The 20,464-nt window shown below is 38.5% G+C and overlaps 1 protein-coding gene across 4 annotated transcripts in view; it reads right to left on the reverse strand.

Annotated features, from left to right (window-relative positions):
- Positions 1 to 20,464, reverse strand: part of CYP51A1 (cytochrome P450 family 51 subfamily A member 1) — a 55,353-nt gene that overhangs the window by 18,664 nt on the left and 16,225 nt on the right. The window contains exons 2-3 of one of the 4 annotated variants that reach the window (XM_053897136.1): positions 9,974 to 10,111; positions 2,616 to 2,786 (exon numbers count right to left, since the gene is read on the reverse strand). In XM_053897136.1, coding sequence (XP_053753111.1) covers positions 2,616 to 2,657 — 42 coding nt within the window. In that variant the 5' untranslated portion in view covers positions 2,658 to 2,786; positions 9,974 to 10,111. Of the gene's footprint in view, positions 1 to 1,097; positions 1,409 to 1,620; positions 1,640 to 2,615; positions 2,787 to 9,973; positions 10,112 to 20,464 lie in introns of those variants that run through there. The other 3 variants (XM_053897137.1, XM_053897138.1, XM_053897135.1) reach the window with 3 other exon arrangements.

Raw genomic sequence — 20,464 nt, forward strand, 5'->3', positions numbered from 1 at the left:
CAAATGAAATAAAAAATAAAGCATCAATAGTAACTTAAGAACAGCTAAACTACAAATATCTTAGGAGTGGCCATAGTAAACAGAAACTCAGAACATGATGTAAGATAAATAACTAGACAAACACAAAGGTATTGCAACTGCACATGCTGAACACTGTCCAGAATATTTATTTGTGGCTCTAGGCAACTTTGTTAGCCAACAGCAGTGGGGAGAAAAAAAAAAAAAAAAAAACAGGAAAATCAAACAGCATCTTCACCACTACCACTCACAATTTTAGTCCCAGATTCTTGTCTAAAGAAGATATAGAAAAAGACAAACAGTAACTTGTACAGAAAGTGAAATGTTTAAGAAGCTACATATATCAGTAAACAAAACACATCTCATCCATTGATTTTAAAGAGAGGGTAGATCAGTCCTAGCAGGTGCTTTAGCACTCACTATAAAAGGCACTTTCATAAAACTTTTAGTTCGTACATTCCACTGTACAAAAGCAGTGGAATGTAAAACTGTAAAACTGTAAAAGGCAGTTTTAAAAGCTACTTGGTGTTGGCTGGTTAAGGATGCATTCATCAAATATATTCGGTAAGTATGAAGCTAATGGTCAATAAAGGCACTAAATTAAAGACACTGATACTTCATTGGCACAAGAAGTGACAATCCAGTCACTCTTACCCTACCAAACACTCCCCCCTTCAGACTGATATTAAGTCGCCATTAGGGGCAATATCACAGGCCGCAGGACATTGAACCCCACAAGGGCGCAGTCATCAAGACGACCGCCACAGGGACCGAAGCTGCCAGGGGCATCCCATCCCCAGTAGGGACTCCGCCAAAGTCTGTAACACTACTATGATCCTGGAGGTCCTGGCCAGCCGGAACCCCAGCACCAAGGCTAGCAAGGTCAAGGCAGTCTCGACCACCAGCAGCAGAGTTACGGCCACCTCCCAGCCCCCAGTGCGCCCGCTTCCACCGCCCAGCCAAGCATGGCCGTGGTCACCACTCCTGCTAGCCCTTTGGCCGCCTCTGTCGTCGCCTGGCTCGCCCTTCGGCCACAGCGGTCGCTGCGTCCCCCGCCCGGGTCCCCGGGGTGCACTTACCGCCCCGGGCGGCATGGGGGCCAGGTGGCCGACTGCAAGGCGGAACAGGTAGACTAGGCCAAGCGTGAAGGCGCAGGCGATTAGCAGCATGGATAGGAGGTTGCCGCCGGTCACCCTCTCCATCGCCTGCCCCAACACCGACCCGCCCGCCTGCAGTAATCCCAGCAGCAGCATCCTGGCCGCCACAGCATCCACTACAGTTCGCTGGAGACGCTGGAGGCCGAGGTCGCGGCCGCTCCTCCGAATCCACAGAGCGAGAGAAGCCGGCAGATGGGCGTCCGGACACGGCCCCGGCCCCCAGCTCGCCCACTAAACCGAGTCCCACCCCAACCCGTGGCTCCCACGCGCACCACCCTTGGCGTCACAGAACGAGGCGGGATCCGATGCTGGCCACGCCTCTCAAATAAGTCGGACTACCACCGCGGTCTCCTTACGCCAGGAAAAAGGACCTGAAAAAGCAAGTTGCACTTATGGTATGCGTGGTACAGAGAAAGAAAAGAACTTGAGTTTAGGAGGCGATTACCTCTGGGAACCTCAGACAACCTGAGCCTGCGTGCCGTGGGTGCGGGGCGCCACGATTCGGTGCGGGGAGGGGGCGGGCGGAGGGATCTCAGAGCGAGGTTTGCGACTAGACAGCGGAGCCCGCAGCGCTCTCGATGATTGCACCGCGCGCTAGTGAGGTGATCTCAGCATACATCACGTCAGCTGGGCGGGTGGCCTGGGCACCGCCCCTCGCCCGGGCTCGCGGGTCTGCTGCACCTGATCCTGCTTAGGGCCGGGGTGCGGAGGCCTCTGAGAGACCGCCCACGGAGTCAGGAAAAGGGGAATTTTGAAACACTGCTTCTGCATACTGAAGGGTGGGACGATGAGGTCAGTCCCACCCCACCCCAGTTAAAACCAGTCTGACAGGTATTAATATACGGCATAAAGGTAACAAATCTTGGTTGTTGTCTGGATTATCCAGAAACAGGTTTCCGAAATAAATCTGTGTTATAGGCCGTCGCGACCTGTCTGAGGCAACATTCCCCAAGAACTCCACTTTTGCCTGTTGAACCGCCAGGGATTTAAAGCGGGAGTTCAGTCCTACAGCTACCGTCGTACTGCTCCACCCACTCCTGTGGTTTCAAATAAACATATATATAATGACTACCAAATTTAATTTTTTTCTATTATTCTCACGAGCTCCTGACCGTATTTAGGTATTTATTCAGTCAACATTAAGAGCTAGACACTGGGGGATACAGCAGCGAATGAGAAAACTGCAGGGCTTTCAGGGAAGAAGCAGAAATAGCTAATTGCCTGGTCAACACCTCTAGAGACCTCACATTCATCTCATTGTCAATAAATCCAAAACTGAATTTATTATCTCCTCCCACCCGGCTGTCAACCTGCCCCCTCCTGTAATGCATATGTAGGAAGGGCATCGCTATCTACCCCATTGCCCTCCTCCTTCATTCTTCATAGTTAATCAGTTGCTACATCCTATAATTCCACCACCTTGAAAGTTTCTCCACTCACCTTAGGTCTCCACTCCACTGACCTTAGGTCAGGCCTCATCATTGCTTGTCTCCATTGCAAAAGTACTCTGTGAGGTCTCTGCTTCCATGCTGGTCTTTAATGAGTCATCCCCCAGTCTTGCCATTTCTTGTAACTCTAAAGCTATGTTGTAATCATCTCTATAGGTTTCCTCTGTTAAAAGATAAACTTGAGAATAGGGATCATGCCTTAATTGTTTTTATATTCTGAGTTTATCCTAATACCTACCATAGCAGTTCTCAAACTGTGGTCCATGGCCCTCTGGGTATCCCCAAGACATGTTCAGAGTACCTGCAAAGTCAAAGCTCCTTATAATAATACTGTTATTTGCATTTTAACTGCTGGAATTTGCACTGATAGTAAAATCAATACTAAATAAAGCTTCTCCGGCCTTAGCACAAATCAAAGCAGGGGCACCAGACTGAGTCATTCATTATTCCTCACTGCCATGCACTTGCAATTAAAAAAAAAAAAAAAATTATCTATTTCACTTAAGAATGTCCTTGATGAAATAGTGAACGTTAATTTTATTAAAGTTCAACCACTGAGGACATGTATTTAGCTACTTCTTTCATGGAATAACATTTTTGCTTGAAAGAATGACTGCCGAGTGCCAGTCATTCAGATTTGGGTATTTGACAGACATTTTCTTGAAAATTAAATCAGCCTGTTTGTGCTTTTAAAGAAATTCATTGGCAATATTTGTTGTCAATGATAAAATATTAAATGTTTCAAATAAAAATTAAGAATTTTAGAAAACAATCTACTATTATCAACTTGACAACTTACTAATTCTTGAGACTTTTCTGCAGACGAAAATTTAGTAACAAATGGATTTTGTATACGATGTGTCAACATTAGAATCTTTGCATAATTCATTAAACCAGTATTTTCAGATGCCCAGTGCATGATGTTACAAAATCATGCCTGGGTAAAACATTCATTCAAACTACAAGACGAACCAATAGATTTTCATGTAATATAAAAAGTTCATTGATATACTTTCAGATTCTAGACTGCAACTTTTAAGATACTACAACTTATAAAGAAAAATATAATTATCTGGAAAAGTTATTAAAATATTCCTGCCTTTTCCAACTACACATCTGTGTGAAGCCAGGTTTTCTTAATATACTTCAACCCAAACATTGCACAACAGATTGAATACAGGAGCGCACATGAGAATTCAAGTATCTTCCATTAAGCCTGGCATTAAAGAGACTTGCAAAAATCTGAAATAGTACCATGTTTCTATTTTTTTATTTGAAAACATAACTGTGTTCATTAAAATACACATGTTTATGTTAACGTGGGTTATTTTTAATAAATTAGTATTTTTATTTCTTCCCTTTAATTTGCATTACTGTCAATACATATAGATGTAACCCACATTTTTTAAAAAAGTTCTTTAGGGCTCTTAATAATTTATAAGATTGTGAAAGAGCTCTGAGACCAAAAATAATGAAAACTGCTGACCTAAAATTGAGTTGTGGGGCTTCTATTTTTTTTTTTTTAAGTTTATTTTTGAAAGAGAGACAGAGTGCCAGCAGGGGAGGGGCAGCGAGAGAGGGAGACACAGAATTGGAAGCAGGCTCCAGGCTCTGAGCTGTCAGCACTAACCGTAAGATCTCACTAACCATGAGATCATGACCTGAGCAAAAATTGGACACTTAACTGACTGAGCCACCCAGGCGCTCCCGGGTTGTCAATTTTTGTTCTCTCTGGAACCACATCCTATGCCACCAGTATGATCTTCCTGTGAAATAGTTTTAAAGCAAGACCTTTTACTCATCAAAACTTCAAGGTAGTTCTCATTATTATATAACCATAGTTTTTGTTATTTTAATGTGAGTTTTCCAAAGTGATATTTCAGAAGTACATCATAAATTGAAAAGGGAGATTGTTGGGAGAGGGCCCAAGATGGCAGAACAGCATGGAAGTTTTTGGGGGGGTCTCTCGTCCCTGAAATGTAGCCAAATCAACACTAAACCACATGCACACCTACAAAACTGATTTCAGGATTAACACAACAATCTCTACAATCTGAACCTCAAAACTCAGCAGGTACACAGAGTGAAGAGGTGAACTGGGGGAGAGAGAAGCCACAGAGGGCAGGGAGCTGTTTTTTGCTTGCAGAGAGAGGCCGGAGATGGGGGAGAGTACCAGAAAAGCACCTCTTGCAAAAAAACAGCTGGAAAGAAAGTGGAAAAGTGGAAACATCTCCAGGGACTGAACAAAAAAAGGAGAAAGGAGAGGGTTTAAATTCCATTAAGACTCTAAAAACAGGGGAGCACAGAGTCTGAAACTCAGCAGCTCCATACCTGGCGATGCTCTGGTGGGAAGGGTGAATCCTCAGGAGCAGAGAGCGAGGTCCAAAGAGTGAAGAGTCCAAGGGCCACACGGGAAGAGGTGGTTCCCCTGCTGGAAGGACATTTGGCAGAGGCTGTGTGCTCCCCGCCCCTGGGGCAAAGACCCCAGTGGACCCTGGAGAACAGCCACATTCACTGGTGCTGGAACAAGCACTATAAGGGTGAAGCCAGGCTCCAGGTGTGTGTTGTGATTTTTCATAAATTCTGAAACGCTGCTGCTACAAGATCGCGCGAACTTTCTCTGGGGCAGGCTGGCACCCAGCCACAGACTCTGAGCATCGGCAGCAGTGTGGTCTCCGAATGTTCCTGGGTGCAGCCAGCACCTGGCCATTGCTCAGCAAGGCCCTCCCCCTGAGGGTCTGAGCAGGTCAAAGCTGCAGTCCCTCAGAAGTGAGGGGTTGGGAAACACAGCCAAATTGTAGCAGGATTCTTGCACAGAGAGTCGTAACAGAGGCTTTTCTTTCCAGGAAGCAATTTTATTCCTGACAGCTTTGAATAACACTGGACCAGATGGACTTAACAGATATATTCAGAACATTTCATCCTAAAGCAGCAGAATACACGTTCTTCTGCAGTGCACATGGAACATTCTCCAGAATAGATCACATACTGGGACACAAATCAGCCCTCAACAAGTACAAAAAGATCAAGATCATACCGTGCATATTTTCAGACCACAACGCCATGAAACTCGAAGTCAACCACCAGAAAAAATTTGGAAAGATAACAAATACTTGGAGACTAAAGAACATCCTACTAAAGAACGAATGGGCTAACCAAGAAGTGAAAGAGGAAATTAAAAAGTACATGGAAGCCAATGATAATGATAACACTGCAGCACAAAACCTCTGGGATTAGCAAAGGCGGTCATAAGAGGGAAGTATATAGCAATCCAGGCCTTCCTAAAGAGGGAAGAAAGGTCTCAGATACACAACCTAACCTTACACCTCAAAGAGCTGGAAAAGAACAGCAAAATAAAACCCAAAACCAGCAGAAGACAGGAAATAATAAAGATTAGGACAGAAATCCATGCTATCAAACCCCAAAACAGTAGAACAGATCAATGAAACCAGAAACTGGTTCTTTGACAGAATTAACAAAATTGATAAACCTCTAGCCAGTTTGATCAAAAAGAAAAAGAAAAGGACCCAAATAAATAAAATCAAGAATGAAAGAAGAGAGATCACATCCAACACTGCAGAAATACAAACAATAATAAGAGAATATTATGAGCAACTATACACCAATAAAATGGGCAACCTGGAAGAAATGGACAAATTCCTAGAAACATAAACTACCAAAACTGAAACAAGAAGAAATAGAAAATTTGAACACACCCATAACCAGTAAAGAAATCAAATTAGTAATCACAAATCTCCCAAAAAAAAAAAGAGTCCAGGGCCAGATGGCTTTACAAGGGAATTCTATCAAACATTTAAAGAAGAGTTAACACCTATTCTCTTGAAGCTGTTCCCAAAAATAGAAATGGGAAGAAAACTTCCAAACTCTTTCTATGAAGCCAGCATTACCTTCATTCCAAAACCAGAGACCCCACTAAAAAGGAGAACTACAGACCAATTTCCCTGATGAACATTGATGCAAAAATCCTCAACAAGATACTACCCAACCAGATCCAACAATATATTAAAAGAATTATTCACCACGACCAAGTGGGATTTATTCCTGAGATGCAGGACTGGTTCAATATCCACAAAACAATCAATAAATACATTACATCAATAAAATAAAAGACAAGAACCACATGATCCTCTCAATAGATACAGGAAAGCATTTGACAGAATACAGCATCCTATCTTGATAAAAGCCCTCAAGAAAGTAGGGCTAGAAGGATGATACCTCAAGATCATAAAAGCCATATATGAAAGACCCACTGCTAATATCATCCTCAATGGGGAAAAACTGAGAGCTTTCCCACTAAGGGCAGGAACAAGACAGGGATGTCCACTCTCACCACTGTTATTCAACATAGTATTGGAAGTCTTAACCTCAGCAATCAGACAACACAAAAGAATAAAAGCATCCAAATCAGCCAGGAGGAAGTCAAACTTTCACTCCTTGCAGGTGACATGACACTCTATATGGAAAACCCAAAAGACTGCTACAACCAAAACACCAAAAACACCAAAAACTGCTACAACTGATCCATGAATTCAGCAAATTTGCATGATATAAAATTAATGCACAGATATCAGATGCATCCCTATACACCAATAATGAAGCAACATAAAGAGAAACCGAGGAATTGATACCATTTACAATTGCACCAAAAACCATAAAATACCTAGGAATAAACATAATCAAAGAGGTGAAAAACCTATACACTGAAAATTATAGAAAGTTTATGAAAGAAATTGAAGAAGGCACAAAAAATGGAAAAATACTCCATACTCCTAGATTGGAAGAATAAACATTGCTAAAACATCGATACTACCCAAAGAAATCTACATATTCCATGCAATACCTATCAAAATAACACCAGCATTCTTCACAGAGCTAGAACAAACAAGCCTAAAATTTGTATGGAACCAGAAAAGACCCCAAGTAGCCAAAGCAATCTTGAAAAAGAAAACCAAAGCTGGAAGCATCACACTCCTGAACTTCAAGACTTATTACAAAGCTGTAATCATCAAGACAGTATGGTACTGGCACACAAACAGACACTCAGATCAATGGAACAGAATAAAGAACCTAGAAATGGACCCACAAGCATATGGCCAACTAATCTCTAACAAAGCAGGAAAGAATATCCAGTGGAATAAAGACAGCAAACGGTGCTGGGAAAACTGGACAGCGACATGCAGAAAAATGACCTGGACCACTTTCTTACACCATACACAAAAATAAACTTAAGATAGATGAAAGGAAGTCATCAAAATCATAGAGGAGAAAGCAGACAAAAACTCTTTGAATTTGGCCACAGCAACTTCTTACTCAACACGTCTGCGGAGGCGAGGAAAACGAAAGCAAAAATGAACAATTGGGACCTCATCAAAATAAAAAGCTTCTGAACAGCAAAGGAAACAATCAGCAAAACTAAAAGGCAACCGACAGAATGGGAGAAGATATTTGCAAATGACAGATCAGATAAAGGGTTAGTATCCAAAATCTATAAAGAACTTATCAAACTCAACACCCAAAAAACAAATAATCCAGAGAAGAGATGGGCAAAAGACATGAATAGACACTTCTCTAAAGAAGACATCCAGATGGCCAACCGACACATGAAAAATTGCTCAACATCACTCCTCATCAGAATTGAGAGGAGGAAATACAAATCAAAACTACAATGAGATACCAGCTCAACCTGTCAGAATGGCTAATCTTAACAACTCAGGCAACAACAGGTGTTGGCGAGGATGCAGAGAAAGAGGCTCTCTTTTGCACAGCTGGTGGGAATGCAAACTGGTGCAGCCACTCTGGAAAACAGTAAGGAGGTTCCTCAAAAAATTAAAAATAGAACTACCCTACAACCCAGCAATTGCACTACTAGGTATTTATCCAAGAGATACAGGTGTGCTGTTTCGAAGGGGCACATGTACCCCAATGTTTATAGTAGTGATATCGACATAGCCAAACTATGAAAGAGCCCAAATGTCCATCGATGGATGAATGGATAAAGAAGATGTGGTATATATATACAATGGAGTATTACTCAGCAGTCAAAAAGAATGAAATCTTGCAATTTGCAACTATGTGGATGGAACTGGGGTGGTATTATGCTAAGTGAAGTTAGTCAGAGAAAGACAAATATCATATGACTTCACTCATATGAGGACTTTTAAGACACAGAACAGATGTACACAAGGGAAGCGAAACAAACATAATATAAAAACAGGGAGGGGGACAAAACATAAGAGACTCTTATTTATTCTTGAGGGGGAGAGAGCCAGAGTGAGTGGGGGAAGGGCAGAGAAAGAGGGAGTCACAGAATCCAAAACAGGTTCCAGGCTCTGAGCTGTCAGCACAGAGCCTGATGCGGGGCTCAAATTCACAAGCTGAGATCATGACCTGAGCTGAAGTCAGACGCTTACCCAAACTGAGCCATCCAGGCACCCCAAGAGACTCTTAAATATAGAGAACAGAGGGTTACTGGAGGGGTTGTGGGAGGGGGGATGAGCTAAGTGGATAAGGGGCATTAAGGAATCTACTCCTGAAATCATTGTTGCACTATATGCTAACCCACTTGGATGTAAATTTAAAAAAAATTTTTTTAATTAAAAAAGGGGTACCTGGTAGACTCAGTTGGTTAAGTGTCCGACTCTTGGTTTTGGCTCAGATCATGATCTCGTGGTTTTGTGAGTTCAAGCCCTGCATCAGGCTGAGCTGGCAGCCCAGAGCCTGCTTGGGATTCTCTCTCTCCCTCTCTGCCCCTTCCCCACTCACGCTGCCTCTGTGTCTCTCAAAATAAATAAATAAACTTAAAAACTTTAAAAAAAAATTTTTTTTAAAATGACCTAAACTGATTATCATACATTTATAAGCTTTATTTATCCCATGTAGTGTGGAGACGTATATTTTTCACTACAGAAATATGGTTTGATAATGGTACCCTGGTATCCCAGGTTCTGCCGAAGGTGTTAAATGTGCAGAATCTGTATGTCTTTCATTCTTAAGATGTGAAAAACTCAGATGGCAAAAGTAATCTATTTTGAGGGTCTCAGATACAGATCATGGACTTGTAATTCCTTCTCTATGTGATTTGACAAAAAATTTCTCAGTTTATTTCCTAGTTTCAAGAAGAACCCTTCCTGTACACACAGGAATATTGTCTCAGATTCCAACTCCTCTCCCCAGGACCATATTACCAGAATGCATAACACCAGGCCTAATATCGTCTTAAGAAATACATAAATATAATAAAAGAAGTGGCTATTTTCTAAAGCACATAATTCAAAATATGAGGGTTTTTTTTTTTTTTTTGGCTTAGACAACAGAATTTAATATTCTCACAGTTCTGGAGGTTGGAATTCCCAGATCAAGGTGCTAGCTGATTCAGTTGCTGACAAGAGCTCTTTCCCTGGCTTTTAAACAGTCATCTTCTCGCTGTGTCCTCACATGGTGGAGAGAACTCTGATGTCTCTTCCTCTTCTTATATGGATGACACCACAGAAAACAAACAAAAAACAACAAACAAACAAACAAACAAAAAGGATGACATCAGCCTTGGATTAGGGCCCCTCCATTATGACCTATTTTAACCTTTATCAGTTCCTTACAGGCCCTATCTTTGCATATAGTCACATAGGAGTTAAGGACTTCAACATATGAATTTTGTCTTCATTACTGTGCCTTTCTTATAAGTTTGAAATTGGGAAATATGAGTTTTCCAGCTTGGTTATTAATTTTTAGGACTGTTTTGGTTTTTCTGTGTCCCTCAAATTTTTATATGAATTTTAGGATCAGCTTATCAATTTCTTTAAAAAAAGCCAGCTATCCTTTGATAGGGATTACATCGAATCTGTGGATCAGTTTGGGGAGTATTACCATCTTAACAACATGAAGTCTTATAATCCATGAACAGCGATGTCTTTCCATTATTTAAGTCTTCTTTAATTTCTTTGAATGATGTAAAGTGTTCTGTTCATCAGCCTTCCACTTCTCTTGTTAAATGCATTTTTAAGTATTTTATTTGTATGACATTATACATGGATACATGGTTTTATACATGGGATAATTTTTCTCTTTTTTTTCTTGTTCTTTTTCTTTCTTTCTTTTTTTTTTGGGGGGGGGTGGGGAGAGAGAGAGAGAGAGAGAGAGCCCATGCATGCCAGTAGGGTAGGGGCAGAGGGAAGGAGAGAAAATCTTAAAGCAAGCTGCATGCCCAGCACAGAGCTGACACAAGGCTCAATCTCAGGACCAACCATGAGATCATGACCTGAGCCAAAATCAAGAGTCAGACACAACTGAGACACCCAGGCACCCCACATAGGATAATTTTCTTAATTGCATTTTAGATTGTTTCATTATAACTGTATAGAATTACAGTTGCTTTTTGTAAATTGATCTTGTATCCTGCTACCTTACTGAACTCATTTACTAGTTCTAATGGGTTTTCAGTAGTTCATTGGGATTTTCTATATACAAGATTATGTCATCTGCGTATATAATTTTATTTTTTCCTTCCAGTATGATTTCTTTCGTTTTTTTTTTTGGTTTTTTTTTTTTTGGTTTTTTTTTGTTTTTTGTTTTTTGTTTTTTGTTTTTTTTTTTTTGCCTAATTGTCATGGCTTGAATCTCCAGCACAATGTTGAATAGAAGTGGTAAGAACAGACACCCCTGATGATGCTGGCTGTGAGTTTTTTGGTAGATACTCTTTATCAGATTGAGTTAATTCCCTTCTATTATTAGTTTGTTGAGTGTTTTTATCTTGCAGGGGTATTGCATTTTTTTCAAATGCCTTTTCTATGTCTACTGAGCTGATCATGTGGTTTTTGTCCTTATTAATATATCATATTGCATTGATTTTCATTTGTTGAACCAACCTGGTCATGGTATATAATTATTTTTGTATGTTGCTGGATTTGATTTGCTTGTATTTTGATGAGGATCTTTGCATCTGTATTCATAAGGAATATTGACTGCCCTTTTCTTAGGATGTCTTTGTTTGGTTTTGGTATCAGGATAATACTGGCCTCATAGAGGCCATTTGGATCTAATAATTTAATTTGCTGTTTTTTGTTTTGATTATTGTAGGCTTTGTGTGCTGAGGATCAGCCTAAGGTTTAAACTTAATGTCTTTTCTGAGTCTTTCCCTGGGGGTTGCTCACTTTCTGATTTTCCTTGTATATGCAATTGTTTTTGAATGTCCTGGTCTTTAATGTCTGGCTCCCAAAAGAGGAAAAAGAAAAATGAAGGGAGAAGGGAAGGGCACTAGCCCTTTAAATCCCAGAGAAGTCACTTCAGCCTGAGGGGGAGGGTCTTGCAACATCTAGGAGAGGTGCAATAATGGTCACCTATTTATTGACTACACCTCTCTATTTAGAAGCAGCAGTCAGCCAGAAGAGCTCAGATATCTAATATTTGGAGGACAGGGTCCTTTTTTTGCCCATTCTGGCTCCTGCAGGTTGTGTGCAGGCTGCTCCTGGAAAATGTGCACAACTGCCTGTGAGGGGATTGGGATGGGGAATGGTAAATACACAGGCTATTTGATCTTATTTTAATTCCAGTATAATTAACATACAATATTATATTAGCTTAAGGTATACAATAGTTATTCAACAATTCTATAAATTAGTCACTGTTCATCAAGATAAGTGTACTTTTATTCCCCTTCATCTATTTCACCCATATATATATATATATATATATATATATATATATATATATATATATATGGTATATATGGTATCCATATCCTTGCCAATGCTGATTGTTTCTTGTGTTTTTTATTTTAGCCATCCTGACAGGTCTGAAGTGATATCTCATTGTGGTTTTGATTTGCATTTCCCTAATGATTAGCGATGTTGAGCATTGTTTCATGTGTTTGTTGGCCATGTGTATTCATGTTTTCTGCCCATTTTCTAATTGGATTGTTAGTTTTTTTGGTGTTGGGTTGCATCAGTTCTTTGTACATTTTGGATACTAATCTTTCATTGGATGTGTCATTTGCAAATATCTTCTCCCATTTAGTAGGTTGTCTTTTAGTTTTGTTGATATTTCATTGACTGTGCAGAAACTTTCTATTTTGATGTAGTCCCATTAGTTTATTTTTGCTTTTATTTCCCTTGCCTCAGGAGACACATCTGGAAAAATATTGTACTGGCCAATGTCGGAGACATTACTGCCTGTGCTCTCTTCTAGAATTTTTATGCTTTCAGATCTCACATTTAGGTCTTCAATCCATTTTTAGTTTATTTTTGTGGATAGTGTAAGAAAGTGGTCCAGTTTCATTCTTTTGCATCTAAATGTCCTGTTTTCCCAACACCACTTATTGAAGAGACATTCTTTTTCCCATTAGATATTTTTGCTTTCTTTGTCAAAGATTAATTGACCATATAATTGTGGGTTCATGTCTGGGTTCTCTATTCTGTTCCATTGATATGTGTGTCTATTTTTGTGCTACTAACATACTCTTTTGATTACTACAGCTTTGTAGTATATCTTGAAATCTGGAATTGTGATACCTCAAGTTTTGTTTTTCTTTTTCAAGATTGCTTAGGTATTCAGGGTCTTTTGTAGTTCCATACAAATTTTTGGATTGTTTTTTCTAGTTCTATGAAAAAGATATTTTGATAGGGATTACGTTAAATCTGTAGATTGCTCTGGATAGTATGGACATTTTAACAGTATTTCTTTTTCCAATCCATGAGCATAGAATATCTTTCCATTTGTTTGTGTGATCTTCAATTTCTTTCATCAGTGTTTCATAGTTTTCAGAGTACAGGTCTTTCACCTCCCTAAATTTATTCCTAGTTATTATTTTTGATGTAACTGTAAATGAGATTGTTTTCTTGATTTTTCTTTTTGCTGTTTCATTATTAGTGTATAGAAATGCAACGAATTTCTGTATATTTTGTATCCAGCAATTTTATTGAATTCATTTATCAGTTCTGATTGTTTTTGGGGGCAGTCTTTAGGCTTTTCTATATGTAATATATCATCTGCAGATAGTGAAAGTTTTACTTCTTCCTTACCAATTTGAAGGCCTTTTATTTCTTTTTCTTGTCTGATTGCTATGGCTAGGACTTCCAAACTATGTTGAATAGAAGTGGTGAGAGTGGACATCCTTGTCTTGTTCCTGACCTTACAGGAAAATCTCTCAGTTTTTCACCATTGAGTGTGATGTTAGCTGTGGGTTTTTCATATATGCCTTTATTATGTTAAGTATGTTTTCTCTAAGCCTACTTTATTATATATTTTTTATCATGAATAGGATGCTGCACTTTGTCAAATGCTTTTTTAGGATTCTCTAAACCTACTTTATTATATAGTTTTTATCATGAATAGGATGCTGCACTTTGTCAAATGCTCTTTCTGCATATATTGAAACCATCATATAATTTTTATTCTTTCTCTTATTGATGTGATGCCTCATATTGATTGATTTACAAATATTGAAACATCCTTGCATCCCAGGAATACGTCCCAGTTGGTCACGGTGAATGATTTTTTAATGTGTTATTGGATTCAATTTGCTACTATTTTGTTGAAGATTTTTGCACTTATGTCCATCATAGATACTGGCTATAGTTCTGTTTTTTGTAGTGTCTTTATCTGGTTTTGGTATCAGGGTAATGCTGGCCTCAATACATAGGCAGTTTTAAAAGCTAACATATTATAAATTTGGTTTGTAACTCTATATTTTTCTATATATTTAAGACATTAATGCCTAAAAAGAATTATTAATTTATGTTTGGGGCACACATTGTATAATTTTGTGACATAACAACCAAAGGGACAGAGCTGTAAAGAAATAGAGTTTTGTATGTTATTGAAGTTAAGGTTGCATAAATTCAAATTAGTGTTACAACTTCGGCATGTTAAATGTAATCCCCATGGTAACCACAGAGAAAAAATAGCTATCAAATACACATGAAAGTAAATAAGAAGGGAATTTAAAGAGTTCACTGCAAAAAAAAAAAAAAAAAAAAAAAAAAATCAGCCAAGCACAAAAGAAGACTGCAAGGCAGGTAATGAAGGTCAAAAATGTTATATGGCATATAGAAAACATACAGCACAAGGACAGAAGTTAAGTCCTCCATCAGTAATTACTTTAACTATAAATGAATAAGAGAGTCACAAAAACACAAAAACATATGATTCCACTTATATGAAGTACTTAGTGTAGTCAGAATCCTAGAGACAGAAAGAATGGTGGTCATCGGGACTGGAGGGAAGGAGAAATGGGGAGTTATCGTTTAATTAGAGTTTCAGTTTTGTAAGACAAAAGTCATGGAGATGATGGTAATGATAATTGCATAACATTATAAATATATTTAACAGCATACTTAAAAATAACTAAGATAGTAAATTTTGTTGTGTATTTTACTGCAATAAAAATTTTGAGGGGTGCCTGGGTGGCTCAGTCAGTTGATTGTCCGACTTCAGCTCAGGTCATGATCTCGCACTCCATGAGTTCAAGCCCCGTGTCGGGCCCTGTGCTGACAGCTCAGAGCCTGGAGCCTGTTTCGGATTCTGTGTCTCCCTCTCTCTCTGCCCCTCTCCTGCTCATGCTCTCTCTCAATGTCAAAAATGAATAAATGTTAAAAAAATTTTTTTAAATAAATACAAAAAATTTTTGAAAAAAAAATGTTTAATGCAGCAATGGCTATGAAAGCCAAGTACTGGAAGCAACCTAAACGTCAACTGCCTAACATTTTTAGACCAAGACGATCCTTGAATAAGATGGGTTTGAACTGCGTGGGTGCACTTATATATAGATTTTTTTTGATAAATACAGTAGTGAAAATGTATTTTCTATTCTTTATGATTTTCTTAATAACATTTTATTTTCTCCTAGTTTACTTTATTATAAGAATACAATACATAGTACCTATAACATACAAAATATGTATTACTCAACTGTTTATGTTATTGGTAAGGCTCCTGCTCAACAGTAGGCTATTAGTAGTTAAGGTTTGGGGGAGTCAAAGTTATATAAAGGGACTCCTGGGTGGCTCAGTCATTCAAGTGTCCGACTTTGGCTCAGGTCATGATCTCACAGTTTGTGAGTTCGAGCCCCACGTCGGGCTCTGTGCTGACAGCACGGAGCCTGGAGCCTGCTTCGTATTCTGTGTCTCCCTCTCTCTCTGCCTCTCCCCCGTTTGTGCTCTGTCTCTCTGTCTCTCTCTCCCAAAAATATAAGCATTAAAAATATTTTTTAATTAAAAAAAGTTATATACAGATTTACAACTGCCTGGAGGGTCAGTGCTCCAACCTCGCATTGTTCAAGGGTCAACTGTACTTTATTACTATATTTCATAATGGAACATTAAACAACAGATGGAATGCTTACCAAAATATAATTATGAAGATCATATAGAAAAGTGGGGAAATATAAAATTTTAATATATATTAATAGTTGCTAATTACAAAAACATATGTGCTAGAAATTGTTTTTATTTTTTTGCATTTAATCCATTATATACACTAAATCTTCACCACAGCATGACACTTTAGGAATTTTTTTATGAGAAGAGAAAATCAAGAGGGGTGCCTGGGTGGCTTAGTCGGTTAAGCAGCCGACTTCGGCTCAGCTCATGGTCTCACAGTTTGTGATTTCAAGCCTGCTTCGGGCCCTATATTGACAGTTCAGAGCCTGGAGCCTGCGTTGGATTCTGTGTCTCCTTCTCTCTCTGCCCCTCCCCTGCTCATGATCGCTCTCTCTCTCTCTCTCTCTCTCTCTTTCAAAAGCAAATAAACATTAAAAATTTTTTAAAAAAAAAAGAGAAAATCAAGGGACAGATTAAATGACTTTCACAAGACCAAGGAGTTAATTAGGGATGCAAAATAGTTTGGTTCCAAAGTGCAGTATTTTACTGTACTGCTATTATGTAAAACAAACTATATGCATATGTTATAAACTCGAAGGTAAAAGATAACATGCAAACATTAAATTGGCTATGTTAAGAGAATAGGATCATGTGACTTAATTTTTACTCTTTAAAAAAAATTTCTTTTAATGTTTTTATTTATTTTTGAGAGAGCAAGAGAGAGACAGAGGATGAGTGGGGGAGGGGCAGAAAGAGGGAGACAGAATCTGAAGAAGGCTCCAGGTTCTGACCTGTCAACACAGAGCCCAATGCAGGGCTCGAACTCCAAGATCTTGCCCTGAGCTGAAGTCAGATGCTTAACTGACTGAGTCACCCAGGTGTCCCCATTTTTACCCTTTTTGTAACATGTACTCATTGAGAAAAAAGTGGAAAATACAAATGAGCAAAAAGAAAATTAAAGTTAACTGTCATCTCAGTCCCCCTAGATTTAATCACTGTTACGTTGTTTCCTATTTAAAAACTTCTTTTACTGTTATTTCACCATGTTTTCTAATTAGAATAATAAAATAGATGCATACTACGCATGATAATAAGCCAAGGTAAACAGTGGAAAATTCAGTTATAGTTTCCTCAAGGAGCATAATAGACAGTCATAAAGATTAACAGGGCTTACAATGTTTAAATGTTAAACAGAACTCTATTAATAGCTGGTATTTATTAATCATCTATATGTGAAGCACTTTTCTTTTTTTTAATTTTATTTAATGCTTATTCATTTTTGAAAGAGAGAGAGACAGAGCACAAGCAGGGGTGGGGCAGACAGAGAGGGGGACACAGAATATGAGGCAGGCTCCAGGCTCTGAGCTGTAAGCACAAAGCCTGACACTGGTCTTGAACTCATGAACCGCGAGATCATGACCTGAGCCGAAGTTGGACACTCAACCGACTGAGCACCCCAACAACAGGCACCCCATTGAAGCACTTTTCTTTTGATGACTCTGGAGAAAGTTTCAGCCGCCTCTCAGTTTTTCTAATCCCTCCTTTAATTCTGCCAATAAGGAGGAATGCTAATATAAATGAAAAGGAAGGTAAGGGTATTTACTGAATCATAGAACCCTTACAAATTTCTCTTCCAAGACTTTGGCACGAGGACAGTCCTGCATCTGCTCTTGCTTAGGCTACTCCTATGGTTAGGGTAGGTTAACTGCTACAACAAAACACCCCAAAACCTCAGACTCTCAGTAAGTTTCTCACTTATGTAACAGTACAAAATAGCCATGCCTAGTTGAGGAGCTGTGTTACAAAACAGGACTTCCAGTTAGGGAATGGAATGTCTGTTTAGAAGCTAGGTCTGGAAACAGCTTAATCATTTCTGCCTGTTTCATTAGTGAGAATTCAATCACAGTAGACCCACATAACCACAGGGGATGTTTAGAAATGTAGTCTCGTAGCATGCCAAGAAGGAAAAGAAAATGGGGTTTGTTGTAGAGGTAAGTGGTAACAGTAACCACATATGTCTTAGGCTGGCCTGGGAGGAGTGGATGGATTATGCTATGTTCTAGGTTTAGGATGAACAATTTCCTTTTGCTGGTATTCTTTAAATTTGTCTTTCTTCATCATCAGAATTGTGAAAATAAGGTTAGGGATAAAAGAAACTACTCACTTGTTTTGTTTATAATCCACTAAAATATATCAGTCCAAGATGTAGGCTCAGTACAAACCAAGCTAATTGGATTCCTTTTCTAGAATATCTAGATACAAAGAAATAAATCAACTTTTTTTTAATGAGCTACCAAAAGGATGTCTCTGTGACATTCTTTGTCACAGAGAAGAGCCTGAGAAAATGAGGCTAAAACATAGACTCTGAGTCAAACGAAAAGCAAAGAATCCTGATACTGCTCAGTTTCTCATGTAGTCGTGAAATAAAAATAGAAGGCGCTCCTTCTCATTCTTTAGGGAAAAAAATATTTTAAAAAATATTAACTTTCTCTTTAAGAATGAAAGTTAGCTTCTTACCAGTAAAATTTGTTAGCTAGATAGAAAGCCAAAAGAAACACATTTTTGTTTAACAACTTACTTTTCACAAGATAAAAATTTTCTTTGTGAAAATAAAGTTACTAGTTTACTTTTCTGTTACACAAATGAAGACTTTAAAGATTTTATTGCTTCAAATGTTTGTGAAAAATTATTTACCTAATTTAAAAAGTCACAAAATAATAATTCTGAAAATTAGATAGTTTTACATTGTATCTGTTTGTGTAAATTATGCAACAGTAAGCCTCAGCTTTTTTTTTTTAATGCATTGAACTCTAGAAACTACAGTTTTAACTATTTTGTTCTCTTCCTACTACAAGTAAAAATTTAATAAAATGATTTTAAACAGTTTTTGCCCCTAGAACCCAAACACAATGCAATGCGTTTTGTTTCATTAAACTTTTCTTCCTCACAGTTAACTCAAAGTTAGTTTCACCTAGGTCTTCTCTGGCTTCAGTTACATGAGCAAGGTTTTTGTTTTTGTGGTTTTGTTTTGTTGTTGTTGTTGTTGTTTTTAGGTTAAGTAGATAAGGTTTCTGTCCTTTGCAATGGAAAGAATTTTGACAAAACAGCACTTGCTTGATCTCATTCTCCATTCATAGGGCCTTCCTCAAGTCATCAGAGGGTGACTGGGACAAAACAGGATTCTAGATGTTGAGTCTCAGACAAGCAGCATCACCCAATTTCAAAATGACTGGCAGCCTTTTTCTTTAATCCCCACAATAATCCTGCAAAATATTGTTACCACCATATAGTATTCTTAATGCCCTCCTCAAATCTCCTAAATATGTCCTATTCATGTTATAGATAATGTTGTCCTAATGTATGTACCTGTAACTTTCCAACTTAACAGCTTTCTCTTGGCTAGCCTGGGTAGGCCAGAAGTGCTGTGGAATCCCTAGAAGTAGCCCCTCAGCCATGATGAAAGAGAGTTAAGAAATAAGTACCATTCTGTACTCATACAACCATTCTGTTTTTCACTTTCAGTATTCAATAAGTTACATGAGATATTTAACACTTTGTTATAAAATAGGCTTTGTGTTAGATGATTTTGCCCAACTGTAGGCTAATGTAAGTATTCTGTGCACATTTAAGGTAGGCTAGGGTAAACTATGATGTTCAGTAGATTAGCTGTGTTAACTACTTCTTTTAAATTAAATTTTTAATTTTAATTCCAGTATTGTTAACATACAGTGTTATATTAGTTTCAGGTGTGAAGTATAGTGATTCAATAATTCTGTTCATTACTCAGTGCTCTTCATAATAAGTGTACTCTTTAATCCCCATCAGTTATTTTATTGATCCCTCACCCAACTCCCCTCTGGTAACCATCAGTCTGTTTCTTGGTGGGGATGGGGGGAGAAAAGAGTCTGTTTCTTGGTCTGTCTCTCTTTTCTCCTTTACTCATTTAGTTTCTTAAATTCCACATATGAGCAAAATTATAGGGTATTTGCCTTTCTCTGATTTATTTAGCTTAGCATTATGCTCTCTATCTCCATCCATGTTGTTGCAAATGATAAGATTTCATTCTTATTGGGGTGCCTGGGTGGCTCAGTCGGCTGAGCATCCAACTCTTGATGTCTCCTCAGGTCATAATCCCAGCGTCACGAGATCAAGGCCCACATTGGGCCCCACCCTGAGTGTGCAGCCTGCTTGAGATTCTCTCTCCCTCTTCCCATCTTCCCCACTCATGCTCTTTCTCTCTCTCTCCAAACTAAAAAAAAAAAAAAAAAAAAAAAAAATTAAGACTTTATTCTTTTTTATGGCTGAATAATATTTTATTGTGTATAGATACCACATCTTCCTTATCCATTCAACAAAACTAAAAGGCAGCCTACTGAATGGGAGAAGATATTTGCAAATGACCTATCCAATAAAAAGTTAGTTGAAAATGTATAAAGAACTGATACAACTCAACATCCAAGTAAACAAATAAACCAGTAAAAAAATAGGTGGGAGACATGAACAGACATTT

The sequence above is a fragment of the Panthera pardus genome, unplaced genomic scaffold (genome assembly GCF_024362965.1).
Source record: "Panthera pardus isolate Hobbes unplaced genomic scaffold, ASM2436296v1 HiC_scaffold_8, whole genome shotgun sequence".
NCBI classification, from domain to species: domain Eukaryota; kingdom Metazoa; phylum Chordata; class Mammalia; order Carnivora; family Felidae; genus Panthera; species Panthera pardus.